The 12,926-nt window shown below is 41.8% G+C and overlaps 1 protein-coding gene across 1 annotated transcript in view; it reads left to right on the top strand.

Moving 5' to 3' along the window:
- Positions 1-3,511: 3,511 nt before the first annotated feature.
- The window catches only part of GAP43 (growth associated protein 43), a 104,390-nt gene continuing 94,975 nt past the window's right edge, over positions 3,512-12,926 (top strand). Inside the window, exon 1 of the mRNA XM_008146623.3 lies at positions 3,512-3,568. Coding sequence (XP_008144845.2) covers positions 3,539-3,568 — 30 coding nt within the window. The 5' untranslated portion in view covers positions 3,512-3,538. The remainder of the gene's footprint in view (positions 3,569-12,926) is intronic.

Genomic DNA, 12,926 nt, shown 5'->3' with positions numbered 1-12,926 from the left:
GTTTGTTGTTTTTTGTTATCCTCATCCCAGGATATTTTTCCATTGATATATTTTTAGAGAGAGTGAAAGGGAGGGAGACAGAGAGAGATGAACATCAATGTGAGAGAGATACATTGATAGGTTACCTCCCACATGTGCTAGGGCCAGAGATTAAGCCTGCAACTGAGGTATGTACCCTTGACCAGAATCAAACCCAGTACCCTTCAATCTATGGGCTGACACTTTATCCAGGGAGCCAAATCAGCCAGGGCTGGAATATTGTTTTTTAAATCCTCACCCAAGGATATGTTCTTCATTGATTCTAGAGAGAGACTAAGGGTAAGGAAGAGAGAGAGAGAGAGAGAGAGAGAGAGAGAGAGAGAGAGAGAGATGTGAGAAAGAAACATTGATTGGTTGCAACCCGGGTATGTACTTTGACTTGGAATTGAACCCAGGATCCTTTGGTGCACAGAACCACACTCTTACCAACTGAGACACACTGGCCTGAATTTGAAATATTGAGTTTCCTTCTGGGAAGTAATTTTCAGAGGTTCATTGACAGAATGTAAAATGTCCAGAGTAAGGCATCCAAGATGGGCCAGGCTTTAAATACTGAGGCTTCTGAGGGTGCTTGAAATCGGTGATATTTGATCAGAAATACATGGAGGACTTTCTACTAGATGATGATATCAGCTTGTTCCCCATGGCCCTTGAGGTAAGGGCTGGGCCTAATAGGTGGACCTTTCAGAATGCTAATTTCATTTCAACACAAGAACTTCCACTACATAGTCTAATTTCCTAAGGACCAGAAGTAAGGAGATGTAGAGAACCATGGAGTAGCAATGCATTTTAGTAGCTAACAGGGTTTTGGAGTCGTAGGTCTTATTATCTGTGGGACCTAGTCTAGGTACTTAATTTACTTACCTTTCGAATCAACATCAAAATGGATTAATGATTGTAATGACCTCATTTACAGTATTAGATGAAATATTGCATGTGAACTACTCAAAAAAAATGATGTCAAGAGTGGTGGCTTAACATATGTGTCATCTTAAAATTCATCCAGGCCTATGACTAGTTTTGAGTACTAGACTCTGTTTGACTTTATTATGTCCCTTAGGTTCCAAATTTTCTTCCAATAAATAAAAAAGAAAAGAAGCTATAAATAGGAGGGCTGAGGGGAGTGCATTGAAAGGGCAAGGAGTTGGCCTCTTTCTACGGCCTACTATGTGAGCTTATACTAGCTGCCTTATGCTGGACCACATAATGAGTCTGTTTAAACACCAGAAAAAAGCAACTCTTCTCCCTTGTCCTCAGTTCTCACCTTCTCTGCTTCCTTCTTTTATCACTCTCTAGCCCCTTAGCAGGCTAGGTAGGGTGACCCTAATCCATAAACAGAATGTCTCTGATGAAGACATTTCTTACATTATTTACCCTCTTCTATCACTTATACTCATAGAAAGCTGTTTTTGAAAGCTTGGCTCTGACTGGGCTCATTACAACATTAAAAAATATTAAACTCAGAACCTAACTTTATTTATTTATTTATTTATTTATTTATTTATTTATTTATTTATTTATTTTAATCTTCACCCTAGGATATGTTTTTATTGACTATTTTGTTTGAGAGAGAGGGAGAGAGAGGAGAGAGAGAGAGAGAGAGAGAGAGAGAGAGAGAGAGAGAAACCCACGTGAGGGAGAAACATCAATTGGTTGCCTCCAGAACACCTCTCCTGAGGATGGAATATGAAACTGGGGATGGAATCTGAAACCTTTAGGTCTAAGGGATGAAGCTCCAACCAAGTGAGCCACCCACCTGGCCAGGGCCTAACTCTATATTTTAATCATAACATATGAAAGCTAAGAAGCAAATGGAGGGGAATGAAAGGCCAAGTAAAGCTGGATCTTCAGCAGGTGAGGCTCAGGAAGACCTCTGGGGACAATTTATAAACATCAATCCCTGAGTATCTATCTCTCTGAGACAAACCCTTCTGATATGGTTGTACCTCTAATTTTGTCAAAACACATCTTGCATATATTAAGCTCAGTGATCCTGATAATATATATGATAATAACTGTCTGGTTAACATCTATTAACTAGGCTCATGTCTAGGAGCTGAAAGAATATGAGCTGTTTAATTGGGAATGCTCAGCATCACTAATGAACAACAAGAAATAGTATGAAAAGTTCTTTGAGATAGTCCCTTGGAAATTCACCAAAATTTCAGAAAAGTACAGTCTGTAAGGTAAATCTACTATGTATTAAGAATGGCTTCATTGTGCTTTGCATACATTTGTTATTTGTTCTTCACCAATAATAGGTTGGCATTATTATCCCTATTATAGAGATTAGAAAATTAGGTGCAGAGAGGTTCAGTAACAGTCCTAAAATTGCACAGTACTATATATCTAAAAATTATATTATTTACACTTTTTAAAAAATAAATATTTTTATTGATTTCAGAGAGGAAAGAAGTGGGAGAGAGAGATAGAAGATGAGAGAGAATCATTGATCGGCTGCCTCCCACATGCCCTCCACTGGGGATCAAGCCCACAGCCCAGGCATGTGCCCCTGACCTCAATTGAACAAGGGACCCTTTAGTCCGCAGGCTAAACTACCCACTGAGCCAAACCAGCTAGGACAATATTAGTTATTCCTAAACTCAAGTGCTTAGACTTTTTAAAATGCAATAGATTCATGGATTTTTTTCAAGGATATTGGAACATATATGAGATATGTTTGTGCATATCTCAGCTTATATGTATGTACTAGTATTTATTTTAAGTTATATGAATACTGAGTACAGTATATACACAATGTGTAATATTATTTTTTGAGAGAACTTAACCCTTCACAATTATTAACTGCATAATACTAAATAGCAGATATAACGTGTTGTATAAGTCTGACTACTCATTCAGAATAGCTATTCCTTGCTCTTATGATATTGGGAAAAGAACAGAGTTAGCAAAGAAATACAAGCATTCCCCAAGCCCCTCTTCCATGTAAAACACATCCCATCCAATCTCCTGAACCGGCTGGAATATACTTCTCTGCCCCCACCCCACCCACCCTCTCAATGCAGTGAGAAAGTCGGTGGGTAATTGGGTCCAGATTGGAGATGTTTAAATATTCATGAGGCTGGCAGGGGACTGGGAGGGGGCGACTGTCTAGAATGGAGGTGGGGGCTGGGGAAGTGATTAGTCATTGAAAGCTAGAGAACAATTCTGAGAAAGAGATGCAGAGACGGAAGAAAAAGAAAGACAGAGTAGGTGGGGAGGGGAAGAGAGAGAAAAGAAAAGGAGAGAGAGAGAGAGAAAAAAGAGAGAGAGAAGAGAGAGGAGAGAGCATGTGCGATGAGCAATAGCTGTGGACCTTACAGTTGCTGCTAACTGCCCTGGTGTGTGTGAGGGAGAGAGAGGGAGGGAGGGAGAGAGAGCGCGCTAGCGCGAGAGAGCGAGTGAGCAAGCGAGCAGAAAAGAGGTGGAGAGGGGGGGAATAAGAAAGAGAGAGGAGGAAAGGAGAGAAGGCAGGAAGAAGGCAAGGGACGATACAACCATGCTGTGCTGTATGAGAAGAACCAAACAGGTAGAGCTAAAGATTTTTACTTCTTGCTGTTGTGAAATTACTAGAGTACAGTATTTCCCTGTGAAGGCAGGAAAAATATTTTAACTGCTTCTGTTCTGGCCATGGTGCTCGCGTTTCCTTAGCCTCTGGTAACTGATGGTTGCATCCCAAGCTTTTATTCTCTATTCTGTCTCTCATGCTCTGGTTTGGGATTGCGGCTACTAATTTAGATGACGATAGGAAAAAAAAAAATACGCCTGTTTGGCTAGAAATAAGATTTATTTATTTATTTATTTTGGCTATTAGTTAATGTTCAGCATTTCAGGTCTGGTTTTGCGGGTGTGGATGTAGAAACGGATCTGGGAGAAATATGTAGGTTTTATCTGTAAGATGGGGAAGCAACCCTTTATATTCTTTGCAAAAAGCAGGTTGAAAGAATAATATTTAGCAATGAGTACAGCTTGTTCTGTGGTACAATTTTCTCACATGTGCTGCGGGAGAAGCCTTAGTTCCTACATGCCTGAGCCTCAAATGGGCGCAGGTATTAATGGAAGAACATATGAAGGTTTTATTTATTTATTTATTTGTCAATGAATGAAACTGATTTGGGAGATGCTTTTTTATTTTCTTTTTCTTTTTTCTCTTTCAAAAAAATCTGAAGGCAACTGGGGCTGGGGGAGAAACTGGCCGCGTAAAAGGGGAAAATCCCCGTAGCGATTGTGCACCCACCAGCTGTCCGAGAAGAGGGTGGACCACGCCCCTAGGAGCTTTGAGCTCCGAGGGGATGGGAAAGATGAGCCCAGTATTACCTGTTGGAAATCAGGTCTTTCCTCCCCTTCCCTTGCATTTTTCCTGGGGTTGTCAGTGACCAGAGTCAGGCTAACATTCTGGATAATAAGCATTTGGTGACTCATTTTCATCCGGAAGAGGGACACACACAAGATTAGCAGGAATCCGAGTCCCCGCCCTCCCTCCCCAGGTTTTTCTTCCATTTCAAATTGCTCACTTATTTCTTGAAATACATTTTAGAAACTTGATTGGAGTGAGGGTAGGGAGGAATGAAGGGTATGGTGTTCAGCAGGAACCGACAGTGCCCTGGCATTCGCCAAATGAAGCTTTCAAACATTTATTGGAACACGTTTGAGTGATTTTGGCGAAGGTTAAGGAGAAAAATGGGTGTGGGATATGGGTGAGGGTGTGCCTGTGCGCGCGCGCCCGCGCGCCCGCGCGCGTGCCCGGAGGAAGGGGATGGCAGTCTTGGTTAAAGAAGCCTTTTGCAGATTGATTGCCTTAGGGGTGGAGTGCAAGAGATAGGAATTGGGCATTATTCCTGTGCAGGTATTGGATACTGGGCAATTTGTAATACACTCGCTGAATCGGAAGGGGGTGAAGGGGGAGGGGGGTGGAGAAGAAACAGCCTGCCAGATTAGAACATTTAGCCAGCGCCCTGAAAGGAGGGGCGGGGAGTGAGGATGAAGGAGAAGGAAGAGGAAGGGGAAGGGGAAGGGAGACAGAAGCAGAATATCAGCGCAGTGCATGCATGAATAAATAAATAAATAAATAAATAAACAAATAAATAAAAAAATACTTTAGTACCCGGCACCTGGGGTTTTGTGTGTGGTTTGGTGGTTTGTGTAGGGGTGTTTGGGGAAGAGCATGAGAATCTTCCATGCCAGACTTCCCCAAACTGTTTTATGGTTCTAGAGACTGGTGCTTCTATTGGCTTATTTTCCAAACCAGGACGCTGCTTCTCCTTGTGTTCATTCTAACACATAAATGCAGTAGGCACAGGTGGCCGGGTTAAGCACACTGTCAAGGAAACATCCTGAGGTTGCCCCACTGGAGAGCTGGGGACATAAAATGTAGGAAGACGGAGAGCAAAGGAAGCCAATGCTATTCCCTTAAAAAAGCTTTAATTTTGAAAAGAAGATGTGCTGCTTTACAACTTTCTGCCCCTCTCTGTAGACACACACCAGGATATGTACACCCCCCTTTGACAAAGGAAGCCAAGCATGAGTTTTAGAAAGAATTGAGGCTAATGGAATTCCCTTCCCCAAAAGGGGACAGTTGCCTTCCCTAAGGTTCTCTCTCAGTGACAACCCCAAGTGTTCACTGGATGTGCAAAGTAATGAAGCTGACATTTTGTGTTTGGGAGTTGTAGAAATTTGCACTAAATGTGTACAGCACCTGCACACTTCATGTACGATAGTCATGCATGTACTCAGTGTAGCTTCCACATGCCTGAATGCATTTTAGCATAATTTATATGCAGGGGAGAAAATAAAAGGTATAGAAATTGTCCTAATGTAAAAACGTGTGCTTCTCTGTGAAATGGTCCTGTTCCCTGTTTATCACTGTTGTGTATCATTCACATAAGTCAGTATGTAGGATAGAATTAAATCAGACTGAAGGAAATGATGTATTCAGGGCGTGGGCTCCATACTACACTGACTGGCATTTATGTGCGAGTACTTGTCTCACATGGGTTTCCTGCTTGTGGGTGTAATGATCCTGTATCACTCATGGCAGAATCTGATTGTGTTTATCTTCCTTCTGGCATCTAGTCACCCTAGTCCTTAACAGGGAATAAAACAAGGGCAAAAATTTGCAAAGGTCTAAACTCTGCCACACCCATAAAACCCAGCAGAAACGTGGGAGGGGGCTGGAGAGATTGCACTTCCTTCCTCTTCCACTTGAGCAGCATAAAAAGCAGTCTTGGATTTCTGAGTTGTAATACATTGCCAATGGGTGAGACGGAAGCATAAATGATCTTTATTGGCCATTAATTACCCACCACTATAGATTATTAAAGCAAGAAGAAGAGCATGGCAGTGGCATGGGGATGAGACGATGATAAAGAAGTGGGCGAAGGAGGGATAAAAGGAAAGAATTCCTGAGGTTTTATTGGTTTATGATTTTCAAATACCTTGGGGTTAACTTTAAACAGCTTGGTTGCCATGCATATTGCAGATGATGAAAAAACTTGCAAGATAGGATCTGAGTCCACAAGCAAGAAAATTGTGAGGTGTTTCCTTTGTTTAAAACTAAGGACTCTAATTGAAGTGTAAAGAATACCAATGTAAGCAAGTAGCCCCTTCAACCCCACCAACATCTGCCTTTTCCCTCATACAACAGATAGTCCTTAGAGCGTGTGATCTGTAGTTTAGAATTCCAACCTCGTCTTTCCCTTGCAGTGTTGGAAAGGTGTGGAAGGATGCCGCCTTGCTGCCTGGTGCAGAAGATTCTTCCCAGTTATAAATTAGATTCCTCCTAGTTATAAATTGGATTTCTCCTAAATCTCGCCGAGCCACACCCAGTGTCACCCAGAGACTAAGTGAATTAATTAAGTGGAGACATCCTACTTAGTATAATTGAAGCTGTTCATTTTTTAAAATGCTGAGTTCTGCCACACATTTCCGAATATAAACAGAAAAAGAAATCATTTAAAGGGATTTCTTTTTCTGCCAAATTATCTGAACTTGCAGAGAACCTTAGAAATTCAATGTGTTCATATCTGGTGGCTTTAATTCCTTTTAACCCATACACAATGAGCTCTGCTCTCTCATGCTGACAGTCTGTAATTCTGGCCCCTCCCTCCCCATCCATGCTGAGACAACTGGGATAAGAATATGCAGGGTTAATATTTTCTCTTGCTGAGCTGGCAAAACTATAGAAACCTCCTTTCATGTTTTATGCTAAAGGGCAGTGCTCCTATTCACTGAGAGGAAGAGTGGCAAGGGATCTCTTTTGCCTCGTTCCTAATGAAATTGTCAGTGATATGCCTGGGGCTGATAATTCTGCATACTTCAGTTTCACCTGGCCCCATAAGAAAGGGGGAGGGGTCCTTTCAGGCAATAGTAGGACATGTGTATTTACCAAATATTTTCCTTGTTCATACTGATAAAGTAAGAAGAATCTCAAATCATCCTCTAATATTAAAGGAACATTTCAAAGGATGCACATGCCCAGGTCATCTCAAGAGAAGATATAGCATTGACTTCCCTATTAGCTGTCATAGAGACTTTCAGGCAACCAAGCATGTCTGTTGTCAATCAAAGAAATGATTGTGGGCAGGGATTCTCTCTTCTGAATTTCAGAAGTGTGGTCTGGTTGCCTCTGCACCGTTGCACTGAAGTCTTCATATCATTCTCTGAGGTATTGGGAAGAGCACTGGGTAGAGTCCTTAGTCTATGCAATATACTGACTCTATGATCTTGAATGAATCACATAATCTTGGGTTTCGGTTTCCTCCTGTAAGATGGAGACTAAAAAAACAAATCCAAAGCAAGCAAGCAAAAATCCCACTCTGCTTGCCTTAAAGGGCTTTTGTAGCATTACACAAAATTAATGTGAAAACAATGATCAATACAAATGTAAACAAAAATTTCCATCCAAGTTTTGCAATGTGGGCCTTGGCTTAAAACCGCCAATTTTTCAAGATTGTCCAGGGCCTACTATGCTGCTTTTTTCTGTTCAGAAGTTGGTTCTGGTCACAGGTTTCTCTGCTTATACTCTTGTTCCTCCTATTTTTCCTCCAGAATCTCATTCCATCATGTCCTACTCTCTGTTAAGATTTTATCTTGTACTATGTTAACTCCTTTCCCCACAGCCTATGACTATCCTTGTGTTTCTTCTATCTTAAAGGACTATTTCCTGACTCTCCTGTCCCATCTCTATAGTGTTCTGTCTCACCCACCTGTTAGAACAAAGTTCCTAAAAAGTCTCCCCATACTCATTTTCTCCTCTTCATCACTACCCATTCACTATTCCATCTACTTTCATAAGGTTTCTGTTCCCATAATCCCATTGAAATATGTTCTGAAAAAGACACCACATCCACTAACTTCAGTTTATGTCTTATTTGCTATCTCTTTGACATTTTGCATTGTTGGCTATCCTTCTTCCTGAAACTCTCTTCTCATTTGACCCACATGATAACTCTCCTCATTCTCCTCCCTCTCAGTTAGGTCCATCTCAGTATGCTTTGCTGTCTTTGTTCATTCTCTTCTCCCACAAATATAGATTATCTCCAGGTTCATGATCCTGATCCATTTCTCTTCTCACTTTACACACCAATTCTAGGTGATCTCATTCATGTCCGAGTTTTAACCACCTGTGTGAATTCAAATCTGTATACTGGATATCTCTCCTTAGCTCCTGATCCATTAGGTATCTCTATTTAAATATTTAAGAGATAACCACATTGTTATGTACAAAACCATACTCAGTCTTCCACTTAGCCTTCCTCCAAATGCCCACCACTAGCCAGCTTCCAAACTCTAGGGACCAGGAGTAATCCTGAACATAGTTCATTTTTTTTTTTTAATTCCCACATTCAGCTACTAAATCCTTAGATTCTTGTTAATAAAATTTTGTATCCATCCTCTGCTTTTCAATTCCACTACAAATATCCTGGTTCAGATTTTCATTATCTTCTCTAGACAAAGGCAATAGCTTCTCACATAGACTCCTTACCTCCATCTTGCTCTCCTTCAATTCTTATTACACATAACACTGTACTTATCTTTACCTAACACAAATCTGGTCATCTGATATTCCTCCTTAAAATCCTCTAATGTCCCCACTTAACTGGAAGCAAAAATACAAACTGCTCAGCATGGATGACATGATCCAGATTTGCCTACCTTTCCAATGCTATCTTTAAACACCCTATTCTCCCATCTCATGATGCAACATAGTTTTCAGGTCTTGATGTCTTTGCTCATACTGTACTCTTTGCTCACATTACACTCCTTCTCAACCTAGAAAATTCACATTTTCCCTCTACGAATGGCTCTTGGAAGCCATTCTTGACCATCCTAAGTTAAGTTTCTTCCTACCTTTTTTTGTGACTATGTTATCTATAATAATAAAAGTGTAATACGAAAATCAACCGAACAACCAAACAGCAGAACGACCATCCAGACAACCTTCTGGACAACCATGCTATGACATGCACTTGTGCCAGGCCAGCCAAGGTGGGTGCGATGTAATTGGTCAGCAACCAATCGCCCCACAATTGCCCCACAGAGGGAGGCCCAGGCCAGTCAAGCGATTGCACCCCATGCCTGTCACCTGCAGAAGGAGGTGACTGGTGGTGGTGGTGGGGGCAACACAGAACAGATGGCAAGCAGTAGCAGTGGTGGGGGTATGCCAGCTGCTGGCAGCAGGGGAAGGAAAGCCCTGATAGGCCCTGATTGCTGGCCAGGCCTAGGGACCCTACCCGAGGGGTCCCGTATTGTGAGAGGGTGCAGGACGGGCTGAGGGACAGCCCCCCTATGCACAAATTTCATGCACTGGGCCTCTAGTCCTACCTAATAAAAGAGTAATATGCAAATTGACCCTAACTCTGCTACACCCACAAGCCACGCCCACCAGCCAATCAGAGCGAGTATGCAAATTAACCCAACCAAGATGGCTACAGCCACGGAAAAAGTAGGAGGGAGGCTTGGGTTTCCAAGGCGATAGAAGCAGCCAAGCTTTCCCCTGCCCTGGCCGTCCTAAGCCTCCACTCAAGGCTACAAAGTTTCAATTATAGAAGGTAAACAAATCCAAACAGAAATGGCTGCTGGCTATGGAGTGAGCAGGAGGCTTGGCTCCGCTCCAGGATACAAAGTTTCAATTGTAGAAGGTAAATAAATTCCAGATACCAGGGCCTCCGCTTGGGTCGCCAGGGGGCGTGGCCGGCCTGCAAACCACCACAGGCCCCTCGCTCAGGCCGCCCCACACCCCAAAGGAACCCCCACCCTGATCCGGGACACCCTTCAGTGCAAACCAGCTGGCCCCCACCCATGCACCAGGCCTCTATTCTATCTAATAAAAGAGTAATATGCAGATTGACCATCACTCCAACACACAATATGGCTGCCCCTGTGTGGTCAGAGATCCTGCCCCCATATGGACACAATATGGCCACCACAAGATGGCCAGCAGGGGAGGACAGTTGGGAGGCACCAGGCCTGCAAGGGAGGGCAGTTGGGAGGCACCAGGCCTGCAAGGGAGGGCAGTTGGAGGCGATCAACCCTGCAGGGGAGGGCAGTTAGGGGTGACCAGGCTGGCAGAGGAGGGAAGTTGGGGGCAAACAGGCTGGCAGGGGAGCAGTTAGACATCAATCAGGCTGGCATGGGAGTGGTTAGGGGATGATCAGGCTGGCAGGCAGGCGAGCAGTTGGGAGCCAGCAGTCCTGGATTGTGAGAAGGATGTCCGACTGCCTGTTTAGGCCCGATCCTACGGGCAGTTGGACATCCCTCGAGGGGTCCCAGATTGGAGAGGGTGCAGGCTGGGCTGAGGGACACACCCCCTGCCCCATGCACGAATTTCGTGCACCGGGCCTCTAGTATTTTATAATATCACTATGATGTCACTTGTTGCACTATATAGCATTTTTCTTTTCCTTTCTTTCTTTCTTTCTTTCTTTCTTTCTTTCTTTCTTTCTTTCTTTCTTTCTTCCTTTCTTCCTTCCTTCCTTCCTTCCTTCCTTCCTTCCTTCCTTCCTTTCTTTCTTTCTTTCTTTCTTTCTTTCTTTCTTTCTTTCTTTCTTTCTTTCTTTCTTTCTTTCTTTCTTTCTTCTTTCTTTCTTTCCACATTGGTGTCCATACTATGAGCTGTTTAAGGGGAAAGGTGTAATGTTAATTTTTTTTCTATCTTCAGTGCCTACTACAGGACTTACCAAATACAGTAATCGGATTCAACTGTAGGTGATCTGTTTGCTAAATGAATATGGAACCAGGTTTATAGACTTTCCATAAGTTGTGGCATATCTAAATGGATGGAATCACTAGTACTTTTTTTTGTAATTAATTGACATCAAATTTTGAAGTGGAGCTGATATCATTGATTCTTGATACTGACCAGTAGGATAATAACCATCATTTTTTAATGAAAGCAGGCATAAAATGAGCCCATTAATACCATGTTTCTCCAAATTACCATAACTGGTACAATCTGAAAGCCTCCCATTGATGTCCTACTCTCCACCAACCAGTATATAGTCCTGCCCTCTGAGATTAGCAGAGTACCAAGAAAGACACATGATTTACTATGGTCTTGAAGCTTTTCATGCCCTTCCTTTTTGCCCCAAGTACTTACTGTTATTGCTTTGCTCCACAATTTTTCCAAATAAACTTTGACTCATTCTTTTGTTACTCTTAGTTGACTTATTTCATTGATCATATAAAGTTCAAAATATGTTGATCTGTGCTCAGGGACCTGTGTTTAAGAATTAATTTTATTTTCATTTGGGTTTCTTTCCTTTTCACTGAAATATCCACATAATAATATTCCTCAAAGAGAAACCTTTCATGGGAGTAAAGGGGGATTGAATGGTAAGTGGTTCTTCATATGTCATGTAAAAGGAGGGAGAACCAGATCAACTTTATCTTTCTTAGGTTTGAATAGACTGAAGGGATTTGGATTCTGAAGTAGGCATATTGTGGCCAATATGAGGCAAACTGCAACCACAACTTTCCATGAAAATACTTTCTGCCAGACTCCAGGAAGTGTATTTTTCTTTGACTGGATTGTAATGGCTTTGAGAAGAGAGTAAGATAAAATGATTTATAGGTAAAATTTGTCGTCAACTGCTAAAGTTGAGTAGTATCTCCACACTCTTATTCTTTATCTGGGCCATTGCTCTCAATCTCTTTCTATCTCTTTCTTGGAGTTTTTCTATTTTTTTTTTTCCTCCTCCTCTCAGATCCAAGTATAGTTTTCCTTACTGATTACTAATGTTTAATGGGTAAGGCTATGAAAAGAAAAACTTTCAGAAAAAGTGTGTCCCTTCCAACATTCCAAATGGGTATTTTTAGACAAAATAGGCATCTTAAGCTGTGTCTGGCACATATTAACTTCTCAACAAAAAATATTTACTGAAGAAATAAAAATAGGAAGGAAAAGTTTATCATGATGGACCATTATGGGAGATGTTTGGGTCAGAAGACTATTCTCATGTACCTATTCAGAGCTGACTTTGTGTAAATGTACATTCAACTCTATCAGTCCTTCTCACAGGTAGTTGTGGTCAAATTTACACTTCTCTCTCCTATCTGCTTAGATGAGAATAGTACACTTGCTGTGAGTTTACATTGTAATATGAGAGTCTGACCCTCCAGATTTCCTATCCTTAATTACTTACAGATCTTATTTTCTTAAATGTTGTTTGTTTAATGTCCTGTTTCATGTCTTTGTAGTGGAATAAACCCTTTCCCTGGGTTCTAGACCTGGCTATGACAATTGCTTGTCGTGTGACCTTGGGTAAGTAACTTAATCTTTCTGAGCCCTAGTTTATTCATCTATGTAGTGGACACGTAAAAAGAACACTCCAATCCTGACTTTTCTTTTCTACTAGACTGGTTTGAGGTTCAAATTAAGTTATAAAAAT

Source organism: Eptesicus fuscus, chromosome 3 (genome assembly GCF_027574615.1).
Source record: "Eptesicus fuscus isolate TK198812 chromosome 3, DD_ASM_mEF_20220401, whole genome shotgun sequence".
NCBI lineage: Eukaryota > Metazoa > Chordata > Mammalia > Chiroptera > Vespertilionidae > Eptesicus > Eptesicus fuscus.
This window is presented reverse-complemented; position numbering and strand designations above follow the sequence as displayed.